The sequence below is a fragment of the Apaloderma vittatum genome, unplaced genomic scaffold, assembly GCF_000703405.1.
Source record: "Apaloderma vittatum isolate BGI_N311 unplaced genomic scaffold, ASM70340v1 scaffold28231, whole genome shotgun sequence".
NCBI lineage: Eukaryota > Metazoa > Chordata > Aves > Trogoniformes > Trogonidae > Apaloderma > Apaloderma vittatum.
Window position 1 is genome coordinate 1 of NW_009700140.1, and position 14029 is coordinate 14029.

At 50.9% G+C, this 14029-nt stretch overlaps 1 protein-coding gene across 1 annotated transcript in view; it reads left to right on the top strand.

Moving 5' to 3' along the window:
- Window positions 1-182: 182 nt before the first annotated feature.
- Window positions 183-14029, top strand: part of OCRL (oculocerebrorenal syndrome of Lowe) — a gene marked incomplete at both ends in the record, with an annotated part of 14089 nt that continues 242 nt past the window's right edge. Inside the window, 16 exons of the mRNA XM_009878656.1 lie at window positions 183-304; window positions 1195-1233; window positions 1891-2001; window positions 2094-2189; window positions 2571-2691; window positions 2780-2941; window positions 3375-3476; window positions 3900-4014; window positions 5460-5576; window positions 6098-6285; window positions 7951-8062; window positions 8963-9072; window positions 10033-10168; window positions 10888-10998; window positions 11297-11462; window positions 11683-11918. Of these exons, the coding sequence (XP_009876958.1) occupies window positions 183-304; window positions 1195-1233; window positions 1891-2001; window positions 2094-2189; window positions 2571-2691; window positions 2780-2941; window positions 3375-3476; window positions 3900-4014; window positions 5460-5576; window positions 6098-6285; window positions 7951-8062; window positions 8963-9072; window positions 10033-10168; window positions 10888-10998; window positions 11297-11462; window positions 11683-11918 (2044 nt within the window). The remainder of the gene's footprint in view (window positions 305-1194; window positions 1234-1890; window positions 2002-2093; window positions 2190-2570; window positions 2692-2779; window positions 2942-3374; window positions 3477-3899; window positions 4015-5459; window positions 5577-6097; window positions 6286-7950; window positions 8063-8962; window positions 9073-10032; window positions 10169-10887; window positions 10999-11296; window positions 11463-11682; window positions 11919-14029) is intronic.

The window sequence follows — 14029 nt, forward strand, 5'->3', positions numbered from 1 at the left end:
CTGTGGCCGCACAGGCCAGTGGCACTTGCTTTCTCGCCACAGGCACCCGCATCCCCTACGGCTCTGAGCTTTTTCCCCCTTTCTCTTCTGCCCCAGCAGTGCAGTGGTCGAAGTCAAACGTTGCGTTTCTCTGTAAATACAGCTCTTGTGACTCTATAAGCCTTTGTCCACATATGAGGAAGGAGTAGTTTCTGCGGTTTTACGAGCCTTTGTTCTGTCTGCAGGATAGTTATCCATTCACAGGAGAAAGAAAATGCGGATCCAGATTATATCCCCATCAACAGTCGCTTTAAATGTGTGCAAGGTACTGACTCCCGTGGGGCGGGCTCTGTCGTGGTGGTGGGAATCTGCTGCTGTTTTATCAGCAAAACCCAAATTTAGTGGCACTTCTTGACCAGCCTTTCTGAGTTCCTGTATAAATTCAGTGCTTCCCTGTAAAACTAGAACTCACAGTTTATGGAATCCTGCTTTTTCCTCATCCAGGTGGGAAGTCTTTCCATGTCAGCATGCAGCTCTGAAGGACTTGGCTGGTTCAGAGGGGGGGTGGGCTTGGCATCAAACAGACCTGGCATGTTCAGTGCTTCTCTGTAGCGGCTGAAATTCGGTGTCTGCTGATGTCTGTCTGCCTGCCTACTCCATAGTGGCAGGAGTTGGGAGCTTTGGTCTGATCCTGGCATGTTTGGATGAAAACTTCTCTAAGGTCTGGCAAGCTGTCAAGTCCCAACAGCTGCCCGTGGAGTAGGAAAGAGCTTTAGACCTTGTCTTGGGAGAGCTTAAATAGCAGTGTGTGGCCCCGGGGCAAAGGCTTGGTCAGCAATAAAAGCATCTATTCTATTCCTGGATTAGCTTATACCCCTCTGTGTAATTTGATGTGGTTCTGCCCATCGCTTTTGTGGTGTGGACAAGCTCTGAGGTTTATTGTCAGGTTGCTTTTTCCCAGAGCAGCCACACGAACGTGGAGCAAACCGCCCAGGTGTGATCTCCCCCATGACACTTTGGTTGTGGGAAATGGCTGTCCAGACAGGACTGTTCTTTCTGCCGGAGCCATTACTAGTAGTAAAGATGTAAATTAAAGCTATTTGCGCCTTAATTTGGACTCTTTTGTGGTTAGCAGCAGGCAGGGTACATTTTCGAGTATTCAACTACTGCAGCATTCAGTGGGAACTCCTTTGATCCTACTTTTCTCTTTTCCAGAGGCAGAAGAAACTCTACTGATTGATATAGCTACAAACAGTAAGTTTTATAACTGTAATCACGTGGCTAAAGCTCCGTTCAGGAAGCCGGCTGTGGACACGTGCTTATCACTTACTGCTTCGTAATCTCCCTCCACGCTTTGCGTTCACCTTTTGATCAAGAAGGGATCGTGTTTCCTCGGATATTGTTCTCTGGCTCTTTTGGGCAGTCTGTTGTCATTTATATATGTCGTCGTAAAAGCCCAGACTGAAGTATTGGCAATGGGTCAAAGTCTAAATCTTAAGTCTTTCCTCAAGGCCCTGCACTGAGCTATTTTCATCTCCATTCTGTTGCTTTCGTCTGTGCTTGAGCCTGGCTTGCCATCACACACGTTTTTCAGTGTTGACAACTCTCTGTCTAGTCACCACTTCTGCTTTCCCTTTCAAAAAATTTGTCTTGCTCCTTTTAGAGCTCTTCTCTGCAGGATCGCAGCAGGGACAAGTATTCCTAAAACTGGGAAAGCATGACTGGTGGTACCCCAGGAGGGGGTGTGCAGGTCAGGGAAGCACAGGGAGACTAGCTTAGGGGCAGATTTCCATCGGAAACAATAGCTGGAAGGTGGCATCAAAGGATACCTAGAAAGCCTGGTCACGCTCAGGGCGTAATATTTGTGAGCCAGGCCTGACTGACTGTGTGAGTCTGTGTTTCTGCCTGAAGCAGGCTGTAAGGTCCGGATTCAAGGTGATGAGACAGCGGAGCGGCTCTTTGAAATCCCTGATGAGGAGCATTGCTTAGGATTCCTTTCGGAGGTGCAGAGCATACAGGAGGGTGAGCAGAGCTGTCCCTGGGTTTGGGAAATCCTCTCACTGCCAGTGCTTTCTGACAGGGCTGATTTGTTTCTTTGTTTGTTTTTTTCCCAGCCCACCTGAAAGCTTCTCTTCCTGAACCTAAGGACTCGGCCAGCTGGCGTCAGGTGGAGAAGAACCTTCCAGGTCCATCACAGACCTCTTCTTCGGGTACTGAGCTGCCTGTTGCCTTTGTGATCTGTGCTCTGTGCCGTGATGGGCACTGGGGGTGGGGAGCGGTGTCTGACGCTGCACTCAGCAGCCTGGCCTCTGCCCAGTGTCCTCACTTCTCGAAACAAAACACCTCGGTCCTTGGATTCTGTTGCCCTGGACTATTCGTTCTTCAAGTGCTGTCTTCTGCCTAGTGCCCTGGTTTGTGTGTGTTAAACTGGTGGTTAATACCCGTTTCTCTCATTCCCTGAGTCATCAGAGCAGATATATTGCTATTATAATTTGCTTTTTCACTTCCTGTGGAGTTAATGTTTTTCCTTCTTGATCTGAGCTGTTTTAAATTGTTTCTCAGGGCATTGTGTTTGGTTTTTTTTGTTGTAGGAGCTCTGGGATTTGAGGATGACTTCAACGCTCTAAGCCTTGAAGAGAGAAGAAACATGCAAAACCACCACCCAGGATCTCGGCGGGAACCCCCACCTCCTCCTGTGCCTCAAAACAGGCAGTAAGTAGCATGGTGAATCTGTTCCCTTTTTAACTTCTCTTCCTAGACAGCAGAGCCACTTTTAATTCTGCCCTTGCTTCCTTCCTAGATTTCACCGAGAGAGAGAAGGTGCGTCAAGAGACCAGCCAAAAGTGACCAACACGATGCGCAAAATGTTCCTTCCCAGCACCCAGTCAGGGCAAAGAGAAGGCCTCATCAAACACGTGCTCGCCAAGAAAGAGAAGGCGTACGTCAACCTTCACAACTTCAGGTGAGCGCCACGGCTGAGGAGCAGCATGCAGAGAGGCAAAGCTCTCCACTCTCGTCTGGGAATTCCAATCTGGCCCGGGTTTGACATCTCACAAGTGCTGCTACGGGCAGCCTGGGTCGCTGAATGACCAGAAGGAGGATAAAGGCAGCCGTCCCACCACACATAGCGCTGCCCCACAGGACAGGATGTCAAAAGAGCTGGGCGTTCCCTTGTCCTGGTGAAATGTCTTTGGTCTGTAGCGTTCTGCAGAATCCCCAGGATGAGCGTCTCTGAAAATGAGCCAAGCCCGAGGAATTTTCAGCTGCCCCACAGCTGGGTGGCTCATGAGTTGTGTCTGCGCCCAGCCCGAGCGCTGCCGTGCGTGCACTGCAGAGGCTGGGCTGATGCAGTGGTTGTGAGGTTTTCTAACAGTTTGGCTGCTTTTGTGATGCAGGTTTTTTGTGGGAACGTGGAACGTGAACGGGCAGTCTCCAGACAGCAGCTTGGAACCCTGGCTGGTGTGCGACACGGAGCCTCCAGACTTCTACTGCATTGGGTGAGCGTTTACTGGTGGTGCTGGGTTTCCTGTTGCTCTTACTCAGACACTGTTTGTTCTTGGTTCCTGTCACGTTCTCAGTGGTTCCACAAAGCTGAGCTGTGTCTCAGAAGAGCTCTCAGATAGGAGGGAGCCATTTGGTTGAGGCAGTGTTAGATTAACCAAGGCTGGCGTGGAATAACAAAATAGGCTTTATCTGATGCATCCTAGGGGCTCTGGTTGTCCTCTGCCTGCTTCCCAGAGAGATGCTGGGCTGTATCGCAGTGGGGTCTCGGTGACTCTGCAGTGAAATTCTGCTGCTTTGTTTAGCAAGTGGGAATGAGGAGCTTCTCTTCCAAGAAGAGGCTTCGCATTAGACCTTCCTGTAGAAAGAGGGAGGCCTGTGGGAGAGGAGGGATGCGATGAGCTGGCTTGGTTTTTTAGGTTCCAGGAGCTGGACCTCAGCACAGAGGCTTTTTTCTACTTGGAGTCTGTAAAGGAGCAAGAGTGGAAGGCTGCTGTGAAGAAATCCCTGCACCCTCAGGCTAAATACAAGAAGGTGAGTTCTCTTCGGTGTTGTGGGGTCTTGTCAGAGAGTTGGCACGAGTGTTTGCCTTTTCCTTCCCTTTTCGCCACCTGGCCCAAAGAGCGGCAACTGGACGAACCGAGGCTGTACCCTTGGCGTGTGTGGTGGCGACGCCACATTAAATCTGGAGAGTCTGTGTCTGCCTTGCAGTTGCAGGGGAATATTGTACTTGGAAGTAAAAATTTAGAACGATAGGGATCGGAATAACTTTTATAAAATTCAAGGTAGATGTTGGGGTAGTAGTATGCTCAACAGAATCACAGCAGTGGGTTCAAATTCCTTATCTGCCTTCCCATCTCACCCGTGTACTGTAGAAGCAAGGTGTGTCTTGATCTGGTAAATTCAGCTAATAGCTTTTCCTTGAAGGAGTGGGATAATTTATGAGGCGAAACGTTCCAGAGGCTGCTGCCTTGGGGCAGAATTGTTTCAGTTGTGTCAGCAGGACTTGATGCTGGCTGGTTTAGAGCAAGCCATTGCTCTCTATCTCTGCTGTAGCAAACCTTTCTGCTGAAGATACCAGCCCTAAGTACCTTAACTAGTTTCCCCTTAAAAAAAAATCACACCCCTGCCCTGCTTGCTCTGAGCATGGGTGTGTTAGAGGTAACCACAGCAGGAACAGGGAGCACCCTGCTGCACTCTGCTGCTCTGAGGCTCCTCGAGAGGGATCCCAGGGTCATGACCTGAACCACAGAGAGGCTCCAGTTCCCATCCCTTTGCTTTACTTGAGTTTTAGGTGAATTTCGCCCTCACTGGTGAAAGGGAGAAAACAGGATGCGGCTGCGGGCGGGGGAAATGACTGAAGTCGTAGATAAGAATTGCTCCAGAAAGAGACGCTTTGCATTAGAGAGCGAGGCTGTTCTGAAAAGCAATTTGTGCAGCTTGGAGGTGGCTGCCGTTGGATACTCCAGCTGTCGGGCACGTCCACCTTGAGAAATGAGAACTTTTCTGTCTGCTCCCCTCTTGCCCGTGTTGCTGGCCCCGCGGGAGTTCTCAGTAAGCAAAGGTGAGCACTGACGCCCAGCCGGAGCAGCGGCCATGGGCAGCAGCAACCTGTGAGGAGCGCTCTGTCCCTTCCTCTGGTGGTTTTGCTGGTTAGAGCACAGGGCTGAGACTTGACAAACGGCTCTGCTTATGTGTTTGTTAAGTTTCTGTTCCCTCGTGAGACAGCTCTGTTTGTAAAGGGCGAGGAGTGCGGTGAGCTCAGCATGGCTGATGGCTGCTGGAGGTGGTGGATTGTCCCCCAGGAGACTGCTTTGGGACAGGGGGTCCTGGGGGTGGTGTGGCAAGCAGGGACTGGGTACAAAACACGACGGTCAGCGGGGAGAGCCAGAGCAGCAGAACATGAGGCAGAGCAGGCAAATCAGAAGTGTGTTTCCTCTGTCTTGCCGGGAAGCAAGAATCCCTTTTTATTTTTGCAGGTGCAAATGGTCCGTCTAGTCGGGATGATGTTGCTCATCTTTGCTAAGGAGGATCACCTGGGCAGTATCAGAGAGATTGTGACGGAGTGTGTGGGCACGGGAATCATGGGAAAGATGGTGAGTCACCGAGGCCAGCTCTCCGTACCCACACACCGAACACCAAACAGCACAAACTGGTTTGTTCTCCTCTCTGTGCTGTCCCCGTCTCCTCCCTGGTGTTTCACTGCCACCCCCTCTAACGCCCGCCGGTACCTGCTGTTTAGTCTTGAGAAGGGGCGACTGAGAGGAGACCTTATTGATCTATATAAATACCTGAGGAGTGGGGGTCAAGAGGAAGGGGCTGGGCTCTTCTCAGTGGTGCCCAGTAATAGGACAAGGAATAACGGGTGTAAGCTAGAACAGAGGAAGTTCCACCTCAGCATGAAGGGAAACTTCTTCCCTGTGCGGGTGCCGGAGCCCTGGCCCAGGCTGCCCAGAGAGGGTGTGGAGTCTCCTGCCCTGGAGACTTTCCTGGACGCGTTGACACGTTCCTGTGGGGCTGCCCTGGGTGACCCTGCTCTGGCAGGGGGTGGCACTGGGGGATCTCTAGAGGTCCCTTCCAGCCCCTATAATCTATATTTCTATAATTCCTTCCCCAGGGCAACAAGGGCGGTGTGGCAGTGAGGTTCGTGTTCCACAACACGACCTTCTGCATCGTCAACTCCCACCTCGCTGCTCACGTGGAGGACTTTGAGCGACGCAATCAGGATTATAAGGACATCTGCGCCCGGATGAGTTTTGAAACCCCAGATGATAGTCTACCTCAGCTCAACATCATGAAACACGAGTAAGTTGATTTTGCTGTTTTCTTTGAAGTGGTGTTGAATGATCCCGAACTGAATCAGAATCGCAGCAACAGGAGACTTCGTGCAGGTGAGTTTTCTGGCTTAATGATGTAACTGAGTGTGCCAGGGCCTCTGGTGTGCTCGAGCTCCTGCAGTCAAACTACGTGGGCACCTTCTCACGGTGGGGACGTGCTCAGCCTGTCTCCTCCTGCTGTGTGATACTCCCGTCTCAGCAGGGACTGTTCCCGAGTCAACAGCTGAGTGTTATGGGGCTGGAGGGAACCACAGGGGTTTTGTGATGGGGAATGGGGGGGTGAGTAGGGGAAGAAAAGCGAGAGGAGAGCAGGGTGGGCAGAGGCTGTGCTGCTCACGCTTTTTTCAGTAACAAGTGCTTGCCACTGGATGTTTGAGTTAGATGATACACGTTCAGTACTTGAATATTTTTTTAATTATTATTTTTAATGAGGTGACAGCGGTGCTGAATAATCCAAATCAGGCTCAAATGTGTACAAAAAAGCATATAAATTGAGGTGTTTTTTTTAAACCTGATGCACAATTAATACTTCCATAGTTAATATTTAAACCCTCTAAAACCTGAAAATAAAATGTAGAATGGATTAGTACAGAGTAAAGTTCAAATACTAGATTATTCTTGATAATCCACTAATGGAAATTTTGAGGTTTGACTACAAACAGGACAGGCTTTGATAGCAGAAGAGGGGTTTAGGTTTTAATCTTTAAATGAAACCTTTATGGAATAAAGAGTGAATGCCACAAGTGTTTCTTTAGCGGCTCGCAACGAGAAGGCCGTAGGTCCATTTGAAAGCCCTGAGAGCAGCGGAGTAAAAGCAAGATCTGCCGAGGCGTGGCTGGTGGGCAAGAGCGGGCAATAACGTTCCGGAGTTCATCAACTCCACAGGAACCGAGCTCTGCTTTTGCACATTCTGCGTCTGTCAGCCGTGGCTGGGTGGGTGGCGCGGTGGTGGCCGAGCTGGCTGGAAGGCAGGCACTGCAAACTAAACCGGGAGAGCTGCGGCGTCTCACGAGGTGCAAGCGCACGGGTGCGGGCACGTCGGGCTGCCTGGCGAACAGAGCCTGAGCACTGGGTGGGTTTTGTGTAGCTTGTGAGGCTGTGGAGCCTGGCGAGATGCACTCAGCCGTGGCTGGGTGGGTGGCGCGGTGGTGGCCGAGCTGGCTGGAAGGCAGGCACTGCAAACTAAACCGGGAGAGCTGCGGCGTCTCACGAGGTGCAAGCGCACGGGTGCGGGCACGTCGGGCTGCCTGGCGAACAGAGCCTGAGCACTGGGTGGGTTTTGTGTAGCTTGTGAGGCTGTGGAGCCTGGCGAGATGCACTGGTTCCGCCTCGTGAAAGAGTCCCCGGTGTTCTTGCGCCTTTTTTCAGACTGAGGCAGACTCAGGTATATCCTGTTAAACCAAGTCTTCAATCCCACGTGGGATTCCAAGGGAGATGGGCTTAGTCCTGTAGAATTGCTGCCACTAGGAATTTCTGCTGTCAGACTTGATCTTTCACATCTCCTTTTGTCCTCCGTGCGTCTCAGCCTCAACCACCAGCAACCAAGCATCTCTTCTCCTGTGGCCCTTCTTCCCTGGGTGGCCCGCAAGACTAACTGCCGGCTCTTCTTCTCCTTGTTTGTCTCTGTTTTCAGCGTTGTCATCTGGCTGGGAGACTTGAACTACAGGCTCTGTCTCCCTGATGCCAGCGAAGTGAAAAGTCTTATCAGTAAGAATGAGCTTCAGAAATTGCTGACGTACGACCAGGTCAGTGAACTCCGCTTGCACTTGTTAAGATGTTGGCGCAGAAGCATCTGTGTTTCATGAGAGTTCTCTCTTAGCTACGAACTACAAGCTAGAACATGAGAATCTGTAACGGCAGCAAACGCCGCTGTAATCAGTGTTCTGGAAGAGGTATTGATCAGGAGACTGGCACGTGTGACCAAGGCTCTCTGCTCAGCCAGTTTGACCTAAATTCTGTGCTGTAGTTTTCCCCGCTCGGCCCTGAAAACTGTGATCAGCACCAGATGTGCCTTTGAGGTGAGGGGTCGTACCTGTGAAACATGAACGGAAATGGTGTAATATCATTGCTGACACAAAATTTAACAGTAAATCCAGTTGATTCTGTCCTGCAGCTCATTTCTGCGGTGCTGCAGAGCTTCGTGCAGAAAACAGCGGTAGCTGAGATTTTTGTGAGGGAAAACAACCAGGAAATTTTTCAGAAGAGTAAATGAGAAAAGGAAAGTCGTGCCAGGTTGTCAGCCAGGCGCACTCCTGGAGGCTTTTGCCGGAATGATTGGCAGTGAAATATTACTAATGGAGATGCTTAAACCTGAAAACTAATGAAGGCAATTAGCACGAGTTATTTCCCTTAACTATTGTTTTATGCTGTCTGCATGGCCTGGTGAACAGCGCTGGGCAGGTTTGTCTTCAGGGTGTTTAGAAAACATTTCACTGATGTGCTCAGTTTTAACCTTTGCCAAAGGTGTAAGGTCTGAGAGGCACTTTGGGGGATGTCTGGTGGATCCCATGGCCACAGGTTGCAACTGCTCTGCCCGCAGATCTGCCCTCTGACGCTCTGCTGGGTGTGTGGAGGGGTGTCTGGGGTGGTTTGTTGGTTGATTTGTTTGTTAGTTTATCCTTTTAAATGTTCTTTTTCTGCTTTAGCTGAATATCCAGCGCACTCAGAAGAAAGCATTTGCAGATTTCACCGAGGGAGAGATTAGATTCATCCCCACCTATAAATATGACTCTAAAACAGATCGCTGGGACTCCAGGTAAATCGACTGCCATTGGACATATTTACCTATGACATAAAAAGAGTTTTTTGACAAAACCTGATTTCCTGCTTCCTAGAGCTGGACATGTCTCTCAGTGTACGGTGAATGCCGGAGTGCACAGACAAGTTTGCATTCCTTCTTTTCCCCTGCTTTGTGAAATAGTCAGACCCTGTGTACGCTGACCAGGTGCCAGCCTTCAACCTCGGTTGGGGCTAATTCTGGCAGATGAGGGCGAGTGAAGCGTGAGCTCGCAGGCAGCCCTGCGCTGGAGCGTTTGCTGCTGTCAGGGACAGACAAAGGGTATAAGGGGAATTGCAGAGAGCAGGAGACGCTCTCTCTGAGTCACCCTGTCCCCTGACTCGCGTGCCCGCAGGAGTGGTGATGCTGCGATGGCAGCGGTGGTTCCTACTTGCTGCGCTCTGCCTCCCACAGACATTTACGCATCTGCCGTAGAGGCTTGCTCTAAAGGGAGAAGCTCCCAAGAAGGAGTTTCAAACCATGTAGCAATTAGGTTTTACTCTGCCTGTGTTTATGAATCAGCACAGTAAATGTGGAGAAGGATAACCTGGGATTCAGACTTAATAACATAATAGTAATAGCTGAGTAGGCTTTCCGTAGTGGAAACAGTAAGTGATGGATCAGATTGTAGTGAGTAGAAAGATCTGGCAGCAAAAGAAACTGGTATGATTTGGATCACAGTGTATGCGTCTTCAGGCTGTGGAAACAGCCTTGTTTTGAAGTTATTTCCTGATGCTGGAAAGGATGAGGAATTTTTAGCTACCGTAAAAAAAGTAGAAGAAATAGCGTAGTACTCAAGTTCTGGGAGATGACAGGAGTTCATCCTGTCACTGCTGATGCAATGTTGGGTGCCGAGGGTGGAGGGAGCTGCCTGACTGGGAGTGGAAACGGCTCGGATGGTTTGTTAGGATGTCCTTGGTAACCTGTTTTTCTTTGTAGTGGAAAGTGTCGTGTGCCAGCGTGGTGTGATCGCATCCTTTGGAGAGGAGGCAACATCAATCAGCTGCGGTATTCCAGCCACATGGACCTGAAGACTAGTGACCACAAACCAGTCAGCGCCCTTTTCCGCATCGGGGTAACTTTTTTTTTCTTTTTTTTAATATATTGCAAGGCTGGGATCATGATATTGTCAGGGGCTGCTTCGGGAGGTGGTTACGTAGTTGAGGCACCTCTGCTAATGCTGTGCAAGAGGACAGAGTAAATAACAATCGGGTGTCTGCGGTGCAGGTGTGCTGCTGCTGACAGTCTCTGCTGGCCGGCAGCTCGTAGCTGTGCTCTGCTCCGCAGCTCCGTGCCTGCTGCTGCGATGTCGCCTCTGCTGCGTTGAGAGAGCGTGTTGCTGGTTCACGTCTGAATGTCTTTGGAGGTGAACGTCTGGCAGCAGATTTAGGGTTCTTAGCTTACTGCACAGAGACAGTCCATGTCCAATTTTGCTACCTCCTGCTCCGTAGGTAGCTCAAGTCTCTTTAAAGGAGAGCCTTTCTCCTCCTCCTCTGGAGAATCGTAAGTAATGCTACGGGGTGCTGGTGCTGTCCCACAGCCATCACCCCCAGTAAGCTCCAAGTAGGGTGATTGGTGGCCAGAAGGACGCTAGTGACATCTGTAGGAATAAAACATGCGTAAGGTTGCATATGCAGCGTGGAGGTGCACCCGTGTGTGCAAATTCTCTTAGCCCTGCAGCTGCGCGTAGCAAGTGCTTAGAGAAATATTTCACTTCTGCAGTGTGCTCGTGATCAAGAGAGCTCCTGTGAAGCTGGTTAGAAACTTTGCTGAGAGTTTTTTCATCTTCCGCAGGTGAAGGTTGTGGATGAGCAGAAGTATCGGAAGTTGTTTGAAGACATTGTTCGTTTAATGGACAGAATGGAGAATGACTTTCTTCCTTCGCTGGAGCTAAGCAGGAGAGAAGTGAGGATGGAACCTGAATCCCTGTCCACTCCCCAAACGCAGCAGCCTTAGAAGGGCCAGAACTGCTTTTAAAGGCTTTGCTTCAGTAAACTGGATTATAGGAAATTGGAATTTGTCTTGTGATCAGGAGTTGGATTAGAGAGGACACCTTGCCTTGGCTTCTCGGCAGGCCCTCTTTAGGAGCTCTGCCCTGTGTGGGCACCTCTCTGTCCCAGGTTGCCTCTGCAGAGTGCAGGTGCCTGGCCGTGTCCCCCATCGTGGCCCGTAACCGGATCTGTGTTTTCTCTTTGCTCTGCAGTTTGAGTTTGAGAATGTGAAGTTCCGCCAACTGCAGAAGCAGAAGTTCCAGATCACCAATAACGGGCAGGTCACCTGTCACTTCTCCTTCATCCCAAAGCTCAATGACACCCATTACTGTAAGCCGTGGCTTCGGGCTGAGCCCTGTGAAGGTTACCTGGAGCCAGGTGAGTGTTACCACAGTTTCTGCAGCCTGTGCTGGTGTAGCCTGCCACCTTGCCTCCATTTGGTCCTTCCTGTCTGTCCCATGTCTCGCCCTTCTTGCCATTGTCCTCGTCTGCATCCTCTTCTCAGTTTCATGGCCTTTGTCCCTGCTGCTGTGTGTTTGTCCTTGTCATGCCTTCTGGAGAGCGTCTGTGTGCTCTCGAAGTCTCCTGTCTGTTGCAGAAGAGAGCACGGACATCTCCCTGGACGTGTACGTCAGTAAGGACTCGGTAACCCTTCTGAACTCTGGCGAGGATAAAATTGAGGATATTCTTGTCCTTCACTTGCACCGAGGGAAGGACTATTTCCTTACAATCAGTGGAACCTACCTGCCCAGCTGCTTCGGCACCTCCCTGGAGGCCTTGTGCCGCATGAGGCGACCCATCCGAGAGGTTCCAGTCACCAAACTCATTGACCTGGTGAGCAGCACCATTCTGTTCTTTTAGTCTCTCTGACATGTGATACCTTTCCTCTCGTCTCGTATCTCACAGTCTCATCCTTACATGCACTTTTTTTTTTTCTCTGGTGAGCTGCTGCTTTTTCACACTTGTAGATTTGGCAGCTTCTACTCTTCCCAGCTTCTACTCTTCTTTCGCTTCCCTTCAGCAGCTGCACTGTGCCTCTTGCCACCTCTTCCAGTTCCCACCTTTTGTGGTCAGCGTCCACTTCACTCACAGGCCCATCATGCAGAAAGGCTGGCTTTACACTAGGATTTTGATCTTGGTAATCACGAGATCAGGCTAAGCAGAACCCAGGTGGCAGCCTACAATATTTGTCTCCTCAGTTCGAGCAGCTAATCTAGGCCGAGGTCTCCTCATGCTTTTCATGATTCCACTGGAAGTCAGACTTGTTCTCAAAATGTCTTGAACGTTTTTCTGCAGGATTTCATCAGTCTTGGTGGCTTTTCCAGCCTCTTTTTCCTGCTCTGTGCTCAGCACTGACTTCTTGCCTGATAAACTCAGGCCTCAACTCTTAGATCCTGCCCTCACACACACACCATTACTTTTCTAAGGGTACTTGGAAACTTCTTGCTTTACCTGTAGGTTTCCTTCTTCTGTTATTCAGTGAAACATGCAGAAGTGCAGGAAGAAAGAAGTACAGCAAAGAGACGTTCTCTTGTGTCAGCCAGATCTGTGTGACTGCAGTACTTCGGTCAGAACAAGTTAAGCAAACTCAAGGAATGTGATGTGTAATGGCCCAAAGCAAAATTTAGTTGCTTAGAATATAAAGCTACTGTTGTGTTAGAGCTATTCTCGATCTCTTGGTTTTGGTCACACGTGCGAGTTAAGTTCTTGGAGACAGGACGAGCTGAGCGTTTTCTGCAAGGCGGAGTGGTGCACGTACCGACCGCTGTGCAGCCCGGGAGCGTTTTGGTCCAGTTACGTGTATTTAGCTGATAGTTAGGCTGCGTGCGAAGAAGAAGGCAGTGTGCTCGTGTAGCAAGAGCCGTTTTTCCTCCTGCAGTTGATGTGGTGTTAGGGCTCCTCATTCGCTGCGTTTGCTTTTCTTCAGCCTGGCTGAGCTGTACCTGTTGTCTTCAGCAGAGGGAGATCTGGAGAGCACAGGTGAGCGAAGGGCTGAGGGTGCAGGGATAGCGCAGTGTAGGTGGGAGCTTGTCTGGAAAGGGCTCTCCTGAGAGAAGCTGCTCACACGTGGGCATCTCCCCCTTGAGATTTCAGTATTGGTGTCTCATCCTACTTTTTTCCTAGGGATCCTGTTGTGGGCTTAAAAAAGCCTCTTGAGGAATCTTAGTCAGGAGCAGGTCAGTCTTGAGGAGGTGACGGTGCTGAGCGCTGCAGGGAGCGAGGTGAGCAGCAGGGCGGGAGCCAGGTGGGAGGTGGCGAGGCTGATGACTCACCCCGGCAGGAACGGGGCCTCTCTCCTGCGCCGCCGCGATCTGGCATCCCAAACGCCTCGCTGCCCTCCTCTCCCTGCGCCGGGGAACAAGAGCTCGCGCCAGCTTCTCTTTGGAGCAAGCTGTTCCCTGTGAGAGGCCAGTCTGGTGTGGCTGCGTCAAGCTCGGCGAAGTCGCAGGGGAGCCCGGGATGCTGCTCCCTCCCAGGCGTGCCCTGTGCCTGCTGCTCCCGCCCTGAACCGCGCATCTGCCAAAAACAGCCTGGGAGACCTCCTTCTGCCTCCTCCTGCCGCGCTCCGGCATCGCCCGAGGGGTTGGACAGGCAGCCCGGAGGGGCTTTGGCACGCTCCTCCTCGCAGAGGGTTAATGCTATTAGGTTGAGACAGACGAGCAGCCCGGGGTTTTGAGCACAAACACTCATTTCCCTGGCTATGCACAAAGCTGCTTAGGGGCCCTGTTGGCTCCGCAGCTGCCACACGCTCAGAAATACAGATTTGGCCTTAGTGAATGTTTTAGCTCTGGCCTGGCCACAAAGGAGGATGGCTGAAATAACGCAAGGATATTTATTTCTTGACCAGGAAGATTCTTCCTGGCAGACGCTTCTCACCTGCCCGTGGCCTGCCTGGTTGCTGGGTAGTGAGCGGTGCTGCCGCAAGGCTCCTTTGAGGAGGCTGT